Genomic DNA, 14,598 nt, shown 5'->3' with positions numbered 1-14,598 from the left:
TCACATTCTGTTTTTGGACGTTTCAGGAAGGAAATCTTCCTGTGCCTTTACTGTGCTAACTTGAGCTTCAGGTCTTACTCACAGTGTCTTTCCTTCATGAGGACATTCATGCAGGGAGAGGGTGGGTGTTGTTAAAAACCAAATGAGCATTTTTTCTCCATTTGAGAGATTTCCCATGTGGACGTGAAAAGTTCCCCATGGTAATCTGTATTCTGTAAATTGATGTCTTACTGGCAACAAGACATCTCCTTCTGAGTAGCTTATGTAAACGAATACTCACGTGATGTCAGATTGAAATGTGTCTGCTGTAAGCCTGGGAGGTTGGAGGACAGGAAATTAAACAATGAATGGACATAAAGGCTTGGACGTGGATAGGGTGGACAGAGTGGGGGAGCTCAGGAGCCAAAAGTGGGAAGTACAAGAACAGAGAAGTGAGAGCTATTGCAGGACTCTCAGCTGTATAAATCATGCATGCATTATGACGGGCATGTTTGCATACTTTATTTCATGGTATCTTCACAGTTTATCCTGTATGTTGGGTTCAAAGAGATCAAATGACTTTCTCAAGGTCACACAACTGATAAGAAGGGTAAGAATCTTCATCCAGCTCTTGATACTAGAACTAGGACCTTGATACCCATTTGCAGTCAACTCTAGTGCTAGTTTGAGATGACTTCAATAGAAAATGTAATATGTAGTCATTAGGCCTTTAACTCTTAGAAGATCCACATACTTTTCTGCCTAAACTGGGATATAGAGGCAGAAAGAAACATGCCCAGAAACACACCTTACTAGGTACTGTAACAGTTTTCATATAAAAACTGTAGACTTTAATTTTTCACAGTGATCTAACTGCTTAGTGGTGAGGGAAGTTCTTGCTTGGGCTGAAGATGGAAAGAGGTTGAGGAAAAAAGGAAGAAAAAGAGGAAGAGGAGAAGAGAAAAGAGGAAGCAGGAAAAGAGGAGCAGGAAGAAGAGGAAAAGGAGTTAATGATATCTATCAAGTAGGAAAAGAAGCTGAGCTCTGAGTGGAACACACTCAATGCTCGTATAGATGCTTCCCAGACTCATCTCCAAATCTGGGTACCTTGAGCTCTGTAACTTCTTTAAGTCACTGAGAAGGACTACTTGGTGAAGTGGATCCTGGCCATTAAAGGTTGCTCTTCTGTGTGTTACTGGAAAATCCTCACTGCTAAGGTAGGGAGGTGGGAGGATGGATGAGGCAAGTCTAGGTTGTCAAGGCCTTGGATCCAGAAGAAGCTCCCAATCCCTTTAGGTGATGGTGACCATGTGCTTGAGAAAGTTTTTCCTACAGGTCAGCCGAATGTCCCTCTTTGCTTCTCTCTCCACAAGATCCATGATCAACCCTCTTCAGACCAAGGCTGTCCTGTGCATAATGGAGTTTGATCATCTCAAAACTAATATGACCTTCTAAGCTCCCTGATTTAGCCCACCAAGATTTCTGGTTTTCACATTTAAGATTTAAAAAAAAATTTTTTTTGGAGATCTTGAAATCATGAAATATGTGGCAGCTTAGACTAGTCGTAGCTATAAACATCAAGCAGTTGATATGTGAGAAGTGAAATTAATCACCGCTCCCTTCCCACCCACACACATCCGCTCACACCAGTTAGCTCAGGAAACAAGACCTGAAGGTAGACTTGTGCTGTGCCTCATCAGGCCATTCCCATCTTAAGAAGTACATTAACACAGGCTTTTTAATTTTTGCTGCATCTAATTACAGAACATCTGAATAGAACAGGGATCCAGAGGCGAACTGAAATATTGAAAAAACAGATGCAATGAGGGCACAAAAATCTATTGTGTGAATTCATAATAGATTCACCAAACTTAAGGATGACGAGAAATGCAAGCATTTAATTCAGAAGACAAATATCCCTTCTCAAGGCCCTTGGAAAAAAATTTTTCTCTTTAAACCTTCTGTAAGTTTTGGTTATTATGTTAGATTAGACCAAGGCCAAAAGCATAGAACAGAGTGCAGGAACTCTAAAAAGAGATATACTTATTCAGGTTAAAGTTTAAACAATTTATCTACTGAAACATATATACACAAGGTGGCTTATTGTTTTCTACCAAAGTTGTCCTAACACTTTAACAGAAGGAGATGGAGAATACAAAAGTACACAGTCTATGAGTGAGGATGGGAATAAGAGTGGGTGCAGAAGGATCGGGGTTAGAAGGGTTTCATACTGGGTCACCTGACTCTTGGTCCAGTGCCTTGTCCTTTCAGTTACAAGCGTCTTTGAGACGTTATTAAAAATATTGAAAAATCCTTTGTCAGCATTAGACACTTTAACTTTCAAACTCATGGATCAAAGAAACGGAAAGCATAAGGCTCTGCCTTCCAGTTGACAACTATTATTCACTGATGATGAAGTCTTTACACCACGTTTTAATAACAAATGGAAAATTTCTTCCAATTAAAATAGGGAGAGGGAAAGTCAGTGCATTCACTTTATGCTTTGATCTTCTGCTTTAAACCGTGTCGGGAAACTAATGCAGGAAAGATTTTAAACATCCCAGGGTGTTGTTCACTAAATATAAGGTTATTTTTCTGAGTGAGACATTTCAAAGGGCTGCTTTTTTTTTTTTTTTTTTTTTTTTTTACCACTTTTACTAACAGCAGAAGTAACCACTGTTTTGGAGAAGAACTGAAATCTGCCAAACCTCAAAAGTTGAGGTGGCATCTAGGTCTGGGGGGAAGGTTTATCCCTTAGTTGCCTGCCTACTTCCTACTCACACTTAGAGACAGGGAATTAAGTTTGTTGAGTATTTTCCAGAGAGCATGTTTCACTTCTTTGTTCCTAAGACTGTAGATCAAGAGGTTCAGCATGGGAATCACCACCGTGTAAAACACAGATGCTATTTTGTCCATGTCCATGGACTGGGTGGAGCTGGGCTGTAAGTACAAGATGATTGTTCCATAGAAAATGGAGATGGCCGTGAGATGGGACGCGCAGGTGGAGAAGGCTTTCTTCCTTCCTTCCGCAGAATGCCTCCGTCAAACGGCAATGTATGTGAAGAAATAAGAGATGAGGATGACCAGGAGGGTGAAAAAGACATTGAACCCACGACAAAGAAGACCACCAACTTGCTCATGCATGTGTTGGAGCACAAGAGAGCCAGGAGTGGAGGGGCTTCACAGAAAAAGTGATTCATCTCATTTGAACCACAGAAGGAGAGTCTGAAGGTGTCTGCTGAGTGGATGCAGGCATTGAGGAAGCCACAGGCATTGAGGAAGCCACAGACATAGGAGCCCATCATCAGGAGGGCACACACACCTGCTATCATGGTGGTGGTGTAATGAAGGGGCCTACACAGCACTGCATGGCGGTCACAGGCCATGGAGGCCAGGAGGTAGCACTCGACGGTGGCAAAACCCACAAAGAAGGCCTGAGCAGCACATCCATTGTGGGAGATGAGTTTGTTTCCTGAGTGCAGTGCAGCCACCATTACGGCTGATGAGTAACCCGGATCAACAAAGGAAAAATTGCTGAGGAAGAAGTACATTGGAGTGTGGGGGTGAGAGTCTGAGTAGATGACCAGCATCATCCCCCCCCATTCCCAACCAAAGTGATGAGGTAGATGAACAAAAATACCAGGAGGAGGGGAACCTGGAGGTTGGGGTCATCTGTTAATCCCAAGAGGATGAACTCTGTTGTTTCTGTGCTATTCTCCACTGAGGTTAACTTCAATTTAGCCTGGCAATTAAAGAAGAGGAGCCAGTGAAACAGATGAAAGTATAGAGGGATGATATAAAAATAGAAAACTAATATATACTGAGAAAGTACTCTGTGTAAGGCACCTGCTAGACCCTTGTATTACATTACAGCATTTAATCCCGTGAGATAAGTACTATTATGCTTACTTTCTTGGGAGCTTAATATTGATGAGAATGACCTAATTAGTAGGGGTCAGAGTTAGATTCACATCCTTATACTTCTGAACCCAATGTCCATACAATCAGAGCTTGAACTATTCTACCTGTTTACATCATGTGAAACAAAATATGATACGTCTTGTAGCCTAGCTTTTAAGATTTTGTTTATTCAATTTTTAAAAAATCAAAAAGAGAATAGTATGAAGTACAAAGTATAAATCCCTCATTCCTTTTTTTTTTATTCCACTCCTAAGAGTATAGCCTCTACAGAGATTTCCTGATGTTTTGTATGCCAATAGAATTATATGGTATTAAGCACACTAAGAGCTTACTGTATGCCAGGCACTGCTCCAAGAGCTTTCCTTGAAGTTAACTTATTTAATCCTCAAACCAACTCTTTGGGGTTGATCATATTATTTTCCTCATTTTACACAAGGAGAAACTGTATAAATGTGTAAACTGTGCAAAATATACCCAAGGAGTATATATGATAATACTCTTATTTCAAAATGTTCACCTTTTTCAACAATGCTCCATGATAGAAAATATGCAAATAGAGCATTTTGCTTTTTACTTAGATTATTTCCAGTTGTCAGTATATTTTATACTTGGTCTCTTTTTTCTGGCTACTATCTGCTCCTAAAATCTAGTAGCTTTTAGATAAAGACTGGAGAGCTATTATTATGAAATAATAGTAATAATAAGAAGATGAAGAAGAAGGAGGGGGTGTAGGAGGAGGAAGGGGGGAGGAGGAAGAAGAGGATGAAGGAGAAGAAAAAAGAGAAGAAGAAGGAGAAGAAGAGAAGAAGAGAAAAATATCGCCCAAAGTCACATAACTGGTAAGTCTTGAAAGTGGACTTAAAACCTTGGTCTCTCTGATATCAAATCCAAAGCTCTTAACTACAATTTTAATGTCTTTATAAGTTTATCCCTCAACAGTAATTCAATTGTATTTTATATTTATATATTTAAATTGAGATTATACCTCTCCACTTCCTATCAGAAGTCTTTGTTATTGATCCTGATTACAATTAAGTTCTCCCTTCTCTGCTCTCCCAAAGCACTTGAGACTTGAGTGATTCACACAATTAGTTGAGCAACCACACAGCCTACCATGAACCTTTGATCACATACCTAAATATTTGGTGAATTAATTAGAACATCAATAGCAAAGTGTTTAAACATTTTTCATGCTAACTAACCCCACAACAAACAGGTTAAACAAACAGGTTAAACAGGTTAAACATGTCTCACTCAGAAAAATAACCTTATATTTAGTGAACAACACCCTGGGATGTTTAAAATCTTTCCTGCATTAGTTTCCCGACACGGTTTAAAGCAGAAGATCAAAGCATAAAGTGAATGCACTGACTTTCCCTCTCCCTATTTTAATTGGAAGAAATTTTCCATTTGTTATTAAAACGTGGTGTAAAGACTTCATCTTTATTGAATAATAGTTGTCAACTGGAAGGCAGAGCCTTATGCTTTTCGTTTCTTTGATCCAGGTCTTGTTCTCTAGCTGGGTCCACCTTTTCTGCCAACATATTAGCTAAGACTTGTAGTATAAAAAATATTCAGAATTAACAGTGAGACTGGGGATGGGCAGGCCTGGAGAAAGACTTGTGTCCTAATTCTAGTGACCTGTCTCTCTCTCCTATTGTTTTCCCTCAGTCTGACTTGCTTCTAGGTTTTTCCTGTCCCTGGTGGCAGAATGGGTGGCAACAGGCTCAGACAGAGGAAGAGAGAAAGGGAAAAAGAAGGGATTTAAGGGAGAAAAGGCTTCAGCTCTGCTTGACCTTGGTTATCTGCAACTGCAGTGATCAGATTGGTAAGGAGCCTTTTTTATACCACAAAAGGAGACAGCCCAGCCTGTCCTGTTCAGATGACGATTACACACACGAGTGTCGCAGCTGGTATCACAAGACTGGCTCAGCCAGTTTGGAAATGCTATTGGTCAGGAACCATGATAAAATTCCAGTCCTGGTTTCCACTTTCCACCTTTATAAACAGTGCTCCAGGGAATACCCTTGTAGATGTCCTCTCATGCCCCTTTCTTTTTCCTTAAGATAAATTCCTAGAATTTTATATTTTTATCCTTCTTTTGTTTATTGACAGATTTACATTCAGTAATGTGTCAATTAACTTTCCAACCAGCAGCACTTTCATTACATTTAGCCAGTCCTTCTTTTTTCTTTTTTTCCTTTCGACTTTTGTCATGTGTGTGTACTCTATAATTTAACAGACACAATATCCTATCATCGATGACAGGCAGTTTCCTGATATTATATATTAGGAACCTGGGGCCTCTTAACTGCAATATCTGTACAAAGCCCCAGAGCAGGATCTATCAACCTCATCACTATTAACATTATGTGCTGGATTAAAAAAAGAATGAGGGGCTTCCCTGGTGGCACAGTGGTTGAGAGTCCGCCTGCCGACGCAGGGGACACGGGTTCGTGCCCCGGTCTGGGAAGATCCCACATGCTGCGGAGCGGCTGGGCCTGTGAGCCATGGCCGTTGAGCCTGCGCGTCCGGAGCCTGTGCTCCACAGCGGGAGAGGCCACAACAGTGAGAGGCCTGCGTACCGCAAAAAAAAAAAAAAAAAAAAAAAAAAAATGAAATAATGCCATTTGCAGCAACACGGATGGACCTAGAGCTTGTCATACTGAGTGAAGAAAGTCAGACAGAAAAAGACAAATATCATATGGTATCGCTTATATGTGGAATCTTTAAAAATGGTACAAATGAACTTATTTACAAAACAGAATTAGAGTCACAAATGTAGAAAGCAAACTTACGGTTACAAAGGTGGAAACAGGGAGGGGGAGGGATAAATTGAGAGATTGGGATTGACATATACATGCTACTATATATAAAATAGATAACTAAATAAGGACCAACTGTATAACAGGGAACTCTATTCAATACTCTGTAATGACCTATATGAGAAAAGAACCTAAAAAAGAGCGGATGTATGTATATGTATAACTGATTCACCTTGCTATACAGCAGAAACTAACACAACATTTGTAAATCAACTATACTCCAATAGAAATTAATTTTTAAAAAATTATGGGCTGGACAGTTCTTTGGTTGCAGGCAGGGGTGAGGCAGGGGAAAGGCTGTCCAGTGCATTGTAGGAGCTTTAGCAGTATCCCTGGCCTCCATCCACTAGATGCAAGGAGCTTGCTCCCTTCCCCAGCTGTGACAAACGACAATGTCTCCAGGTACTGCCAAATGTCCCAAACATCCACAGGGTCATCCCTGGTGGAGAACCACTGTTCTAGAGATTATAAAACTCTATTTGTGTTCACAGTTTACTAAATCACAATTCCATGAGTTATGTATATTATATATTTTACAGCATACACATATATTACAGACCCATATTCATGTATAGATGTATATATATGAAGAAGCTGAGACTTGGTGAGATAAAGCAGTTAGTTCAAGATCCAGCACTCCAGCCAAATATTGCTGCTCATTGGTGGGGTAGTCTAGGAAGGGAAGACTGCTTGCCAAGCACTGTGGTCCTTCAACTAAAGAGATACTCACCTTCCTATTTCATAAACCAACCTCTTCCCTAACACAAGGTAGGGTAAATGATGCAGAAAAACTCCAAAAATGAAAGGCGGCTAACTTAGTGTGGATTCTGAATTCTATTCCAAAACACCTTCTCAAATGCTTGTTTAATCAATTTTCATGGTTAATACTGACCACCCAATTATACGTACCTAAGCTGTAGGTCTGATTTCTAACAGTTATCATGCACTCGCTATATTGAATTGCCCCAGACTGCCATCTTCATATATTATCAATTAATATTCAAAGTATTTCTATGTTCTGTTGATGGACAACACTTTCTATTATGCATTGTGTCACTATTAATAAATATGTCTGGATCCAGAGCAGCAAAGAGAATTTGGAGTCAGGGCAGAGAGAGGAAAGCCTTGCTTTGCCCGGCACCATCCCTGAAGGCCTGAATCTAAATCCCATTGCTGCTACTGCTGCTGTGTTCCCTCCCACCAAAGTCCTACAAAGGCCAAGCTTTTCTGCATAGGCCTAAAATAAATATCAGAAGGAGCCTAGGAAAAGTAAATACATTTAAAAAATATTTAAAGGTAGCCTGTGATCAACTGCTTTATTTAATAAATAACAAATATGAAGGAATTCCCTGGCGGGCCAGTGGTTAAGACTCTCACTTTTACTGCCGAGGGCCCGGGTTTGATCCCTGGTCAGGGAATTAAGATCCCACAAGCCTTGTGGTGTGGCTAAATAAATAAATAACAAATAAGAAAGTGTGTTGAAAACTGAAAACCATTAAAACTTCAAGGATTAAGGGATTATAAAAGTAGAAACTACCAAGACAGATAATCTGAAAATAAAAGTGTTATCAAAATTGTTTCTAAAGGTGTTTGAAGAATCACCCTCAGCTATCACATCCCACTGGGGGATTTCCAAAAGAAGATTCTCAACGGAAAACCATAAGACTAAATTCCACGAAAAAAGAGACAATAAAGGATTAAGGAAGATAAAATATGAGAAAATCTAGCCACTGTGTGGTCTATGGTGGGTGCTCAATACAAACTAATTTATCTTTTCATTAAACTATCTGTCAATCAATAGAAAACAAACTTATGGTTACCAAAGGGGAAAGGAGGTGGGAGAGGGATAAATTAGGAGTTTGGGATTAACAGATACAAAATATAAAATATTTATCTCTATATAAAATAGATAAATGATGAGGTCATATATATTTATAGGGATTAACAGGTACAAAATATAAAATATTTATCTCTATATAAAATAGATAAATGACAAGGTCATATATATTTATAGGGATTAACAGGTACAAAATAAAAATATTTATCTCTATATAAAATAGATAAATGACAAGGTCATATATATTTATATATTATATATACATCTATAACTGAATCACTTTGCTGTATACCAGAAACTAGCACAACATTGTAAATCAACTATACTTCAACAAAAAAATATTTTGAAAAATTATTGATCAATCATATGAACTTCAGTCCCAGATTTTATTACCACCAGCTGGTAGCAGCATTCTACCTAGAAATGACTATGTCAGTTTCTGTTTAAGAAAAGATGACCCAAAAATTACCTAGGAGAGGTTCATTGTCTCAGTTTTTCATGTGGCAGAGGAAAGTGGGGAAAATGGAATTGAGTCCTTTTTTTATACCTACTTCTGAGCCCCTTTCTCCTAAAAAACCCATTATTTTTACCCACAGTACAAAGAATGTTGAAAAAAATAAGTCAGGGAAAACATACCTAGTTCCTTGGGAATTCTGAGACCTTAATTCAGAACTGCCTTCAACTACGGGGGGTTTTGAAGCCTGCAAAAGAAAAGAAAAGCTGTTCAGTCTCAGAAGACCTCAGATTTCAAAGTGTAAAAGATTTCCTGAGGCTACGAAGTAGGTGTAAAAGCAGTTCAGCTGCGGATGCAGCTTGTTTCAGAGCTTGAGAGGTACTAAACTGTATGAGAGGCCTGGGATCAGCCAGAAGCTGGTATCTATGTAGATGTGGGAGCCTCTGGAGGGACTCAACCCCAATCCAGAGCTCAGTAACATGCAAACGAGTAATCAAAACACCACTTTCTTAGATTCCATATATATATATATGTTAGCATACGGTATTTGTTATTCTCTTTCTGACTTACTGCACTCTGTATGACAGACTCTAGGTCCATCCATCTCATTACAGATAACTCAGTTTCGTTTCTTTTTATGGCTGAGTAATATTGCATTGTATATATGTGCCACATCTTCTTTATCCATTCATCTGTCGATGGACACTTAGGTTGCTTCCACGTCCTGGCTATTGTAAATAGAGCTGCAATGAACATTTTGGTACATGACTCTTTTTGAATTATGGTTTTCTCTGGGTATATGCCCAGTAGTGGGATTGCTGGGTCATATGGTAGTTCTATTTTTAGTTTTTTAAGGAACCTCCATACTGTTCTCCATAGTGGCTGTATCAATTTACATTCCCACCTAGGGGCAAGACTAGAATAAAGATGCAGACCTACTAGAGAATGGACTTGAGGATATGGGGAGGGGGAAGGGTAAGCTGGGAGAAAGTGAGAGAGTGGCATGGACATATACACTACCAAACGTAAAATAGATACCTAGTAGGAAGCAGCCACATAGCACAGGGAGATACGCTCAGTGCTTTGTGACCACCCAGAGGGGTGGGATAGGGAGGGTGAGAGGGAGGGAGACGCAAGAGGGAGGAGATATGGGGATATATGTATATGTATAACTGTTTCACTTTGTTTTAAAGCAAAAACTAACACACCATTGTAAAGCAATTATACTCCAATAAAGATGTTAAAAAAAAAGACAACTGAAAAAAACAAACAAAAAAAAAAACACCACTTTCCTGAGGGAATGAAAGATTATTGTGATGTGGAAAGGCTTAAAGGCCCAGGGGGAGCTCCAGGCCTTCAAGCAAGGGATAAAATGATTGGTGATCGAGTTCCATCAAAAATGCCTTCAAAGGAGCTGCAGGGTCCAACCATCCCCACTCAGCCTATAGAAGACGTCCTGTGAGAATTTGGGATTTGGCACTTTCTCTAAGACTAAACGGGGAGAAATTTTCATTTTAATTTCATCTTTATTTAAAATTAGAAATTATAATTTCTAATTTTAAATGTAGATGATAGACTTCATCAAATTTTCCATTTGCCTAAATCCAGCTCTAAGGAACCTCAAGTTACAAGGACTTTTATGTATCAAAACAGTTTCATGAAATTTTTTTCCAATCAATTTGCTTTTAAATGAGCTTTAGCATGGAGCTTACAGGAAGCAGTCTTCTATTCCAGCCCCTACTGAATGATCACATATTGGATGCTTCCTATGTTTCAGGCCCTTGCTAAGTACTATATGAGTGTGTTTTTTCACTTACTGTTCACCCAACTCTACGAGAAATGTATTGATATTATCTTTCCAGTTTTACAGTTGTGAAAACTTCAGTATATACCTAACACCCTAATCTTGGCTTCTAATAATAATCTCCAATCAAAAGAACTCCTTGGAGAACTGACTGATTCCAAGACTAGAGCAAGGGATACAACCCACCAACTTGGAGCAGCTTGTCACTCCAGGAAGTAAGGAGATGCTCAAGTCTGTCTGACTTGAAGTCTACATAGTTTTACACTGTGCTCTACTGCTCCTTTTGGGAATCAGTGTAGAAGAACAGGGCTGCTCTCAGAATCCAGAAAAAGGTCCTGCTTCCCTCAGGGACTCACAAATGCATGTTCCAATAGAGTCAGCTACAAAAGTGAAGCTTATTTACATTTTTTTCTTTTCCTTTTATAAAAAAATTTCTGTTAGAATAAATTTAAATTGTTTTGATAAAATAAGAAGTGGCCAAGTAAGTGGCAAGCTAGGTGTTAAGAGGCCAAGGATGTTTTTGCACCACTCTTCAAATTTTGTAGGATCTAATCTTCTGACCCACACATTCAACCTGAAGACTAGATTTTCCTCATTGTTATTTTATTTGATCACTACAACAACCAAAGGGAGGATGGAGAGAGAAAGAGGGAGAGAGATTAAAAAGAGAGAAGAAGAAGAAGGAGGAGGAGGAGGAGAAAAAGAAGAAGAAGAAGGAGAAGAAGAAGGAGAAAAGAAGAAGAAGAAGAAGAAAGAAGAAAGAAGAAGAAGAAGAAGAAGAAGAAGAAGAAGAAGAAGAAGAAGAAGAAGAAGAAGGAGAAGAAGAAGAAGAAGAAGAAGGAGAAAAAGAAGAAGAAGAAGGAGGAGGAGGAGAAAAAGAAGAAGAAGAAGAAGGAGAAAAATAAGAAGAAAGAAGAAAGAAGAAGAAGAAGAAGAGGAAGAAGAAGAAGAAGGAGAAGGAGAAGAAGAAGAAGGAGAAGGAGAAAAAGAAGGAGAAAAAGAAGAAGAAGAAGAAGGAGGAGGAGGAGGAGGAGGAGGAGAAAAAGAAGAAAAAGAAGGAGAAGAAGAAGAAGAAGGAGAAAAAGAAGAAGAAGAAGAAGAAAGAAGAAAGAAGAAGAAGAAGGAGGAGGAGAAAAAGAAGAAGAAGAAGGAGAAGAAGAAGAAGGAGAAAAAGAAGAAGAAGAAAGAAGAAAGAAGAAGAAGAAGAAGGAGAAGAAGAAGAAGAAGGAGAAGGAGAAGAAGAAGGAGAAAAAGAAGAAGAAGAAGAAGAAAGGAGAAGAAGAAGGAGGAGGAGGAGGAGGAGAAAAAGAAGAAGAAGGAGAAGAAGAAGAAGGAGAAAAAGAAGAAGAAGAAAGAAGAAGAAGAAGAAGAAGGAGAAAAAGAAGAAGAAGAAGAAGGAGAAGAAGAAGAAGAAGGAGGAGGAGGAGGAGGAGGAGAAAAAGAAGAAGAAGGAGAAGGAGAAAAAGAAGAAAAGAAGAAGAAGGAGGAGGAGGAGGAGGAGAAAGAAGAAGAAGAAGAAGGAAAAGGGAAGAGAAGAGGGAAGGGGAAGGGGGAGAAAGGAAAGAGAGAAGGAAAGAGAAAACTTCACCTTGTAGGTCCAACATCTAACAACTGAGACAATCTAGCCAAAACATCGGACTCTATAAAATAATTTAGTACTCTCCTTTATCTGCATTTAATATTCTAAAGAAATTAAACTGCTTAAAATGAAGACTATTAACATGGTAAAATGGAATAGTACTGGCTCTTGGCGAGTGAGAGACCCAGAATCCGCTGCTTACTAAACGGATAACTCATCATTTCCTCGTGCTCCTGGATTTATCTTCTTCCTCTTCCCTCTCAAAGGCTCTTCATTCCTATGGGGATACTTCTGCTTTGACTTCTGTGGCTCCTTCACTGTCGGGCTCCTCACAAGATCAAGCTGTGACTTCACCTTCAAATAAGTATACTTTGGGGTTTGAGAAAAATAAAGGGGAAGAAAGGGGCCAATTCTGACTTCGGGGTTAGTGCAAGGCCAGGTATCTCTGAGTTAATGCTGCCACCTTGCGGTCATTGCAAGCCTTTCCTGCAAGGATTACAAGAAGAGTGAAGAAGCTACCAGTCCATCTAAAAAAGTTAGTTTTAGGGACACATGGGATGTCAGCACCTTTTAAGACTTAAGAGATTACTAGGTGTTAAGGTACCCAAGACACCATGGCTCAGAGGTGATAAGTACAGTCCCTAGAGCTAGATGCACGGGTTCAAACCCCAGCTCTCCCACCAGTGCCTGGATGGCTCGGACAAGTCACTTAGCCTCTCCATTCCTCTCTTTCTCATTATGGGATCGTTGTGAGAATTAAGTGAACAGATGTAAAGTACTTAGAATACTGAACGCTGTATAACTACGTGTTATCTTGTAAATATCTAATTTTATCGAGGAATAAACAAGTTCACAGAGATGAAGTGATCAGCCTAAAGACACACCGCTGATTAACAGCATGATTGAAACCCGTGCTCTAAGACTCCTGACTCATTTCCATCTATCAATTTCCCCAGAATTTCCCGAGCTTCTCTTGAGTCCTCAGCCCCACTGAGGTATCTGCACTCTCCGTGGATGACATCATCTTCTTTACTAAGTTTGGGGCCAGCTGATGTTAATGTCACATCAGCCACTCCATCTAAATTCAGGCTGTCGGGCTTCCCTGGTGGCGCAGTGGTTGAGTGTCCGCCTGCCGATGCAGGGGACACGGGTTCGTGCCCTGGTCTGGGAAGATCCCACATGCCGCGGAGCAGCTGGGCCCGTGAGCCATGGCCGCTGAGCCTGCGCGTCCGGAACCTGTGCTCCGCAACGGGAGAGGCCACAACAGTGAGAGGCCCGCGTACCGCAAAAAAAATAAAAATAAAAAAATAAAAATAAATAAATTCAGGCTGTCTTCTGCCTTCCTAGCTCGGACCGTGCCGTCTTCTTTTCCCACCCCCTCCATCTATACCGTTGATCCAATCTCTACTTACTCTTGTGAGATCTTTACTGTAGCAATTAGTCCCATCCTTCATACCTTCTCTTACTTGCTCTTACCCCGTGTCCACAAGCATGCTTAATTTACCCATCCTTTCCCCAAAACTCTCAAAAGGCTTTCTCCCACCCTAATAGACCTTTATGCTCTATGAATATCTCTCCTTCTACCCTTACCGTTATCATCTACATCATCTCCCATCCTATCCTCAGTCTACTGCACCATAGCCTCAACTATTTCCACCTCCCTTCTATTGAAGGCCACTCCAGAGCCTGCTTCACAGACATGCATCTAGTGTAGTCACGTGGGGACCCATGCTCAGAAGGGCCCCATCCTTGGGCTTTAATGCTCTGCAGTTGTCATCTTCAAATTATTAATAATTTTCTCTTCAAATATGTATTTTGTAGATAAAATCTGATGGGCCAATGGCACGTGCGTGAGAAGCTTGGAACCTCACCTCATGCATGGTCCCACCTCCCTCTGCCTTGCACCCTCCCTTCAATCCACCATGTTCAAAACTTCGATGACTTGCATGTTGGCTACAGATTAATGTGCAGCCTCTCCAGCCTGACATTCAAAGCAAACTAGCCCCAACCAACCTTTGCAGTTTTATTTCTCTTCCTTTTTTTAGTTTAATTTTTATTTTATATTGGAGTGGAGCTGATTTACAATATTGTGTTAGTTTCCAGTGTACGGCGGTGATTCAGTTATACGTATACATATATTCATTCTTTTTCAGGTTCTTTTCCTATATAGGTTATTACAGAATATTGAGGAGAGTACCC

The 14,598-nt window shown here is 39.9% G+C and overlaps 1 protein-coding gene across 1 annotated transcript; it reads right to left on the bottom strand.

The window, feature by feature from the left end:
- Positions 1-2,745: 2,745 nt before the first annotated feature.
- Positions 2,746-14,279, bottom strand: LOC132494111 (olfactory receptor 5B21-like). Its single transcript, XM_060105148.1, is given in 4 exon segments — positions 2,746-3,122; positions 3,125-3,578; positions 3,581-3,721; positions 14,271-14,279. Coding segments are annotated over 4 exon segments (981 nt in total).
- Between the last annotated feature and the right edge of the window lie 319 nt (positions 14,280-14,598).

This window comes from Mesoplodon densirostris, chromosome 7 (assembly GCF_025265405.1).
Source record: "Mesoplodon densirostris isolate mMesDen1 chromosome 7, mMesDen1 primary haplotype, whole genome shotgun sequence".
NCBI classification, from domain to species: Eukaryota; Metazoa; Chordata; class Mammalia; order Artiodactyla; family Ziphiidae; genus Mesoplodon; species Mesoplodon densirostris.
The sequence above is the reverse complement of the archived record's forward strand: the minus strand, read 5'-3'. Positions and strand labels throughout refer to the sequence as shown.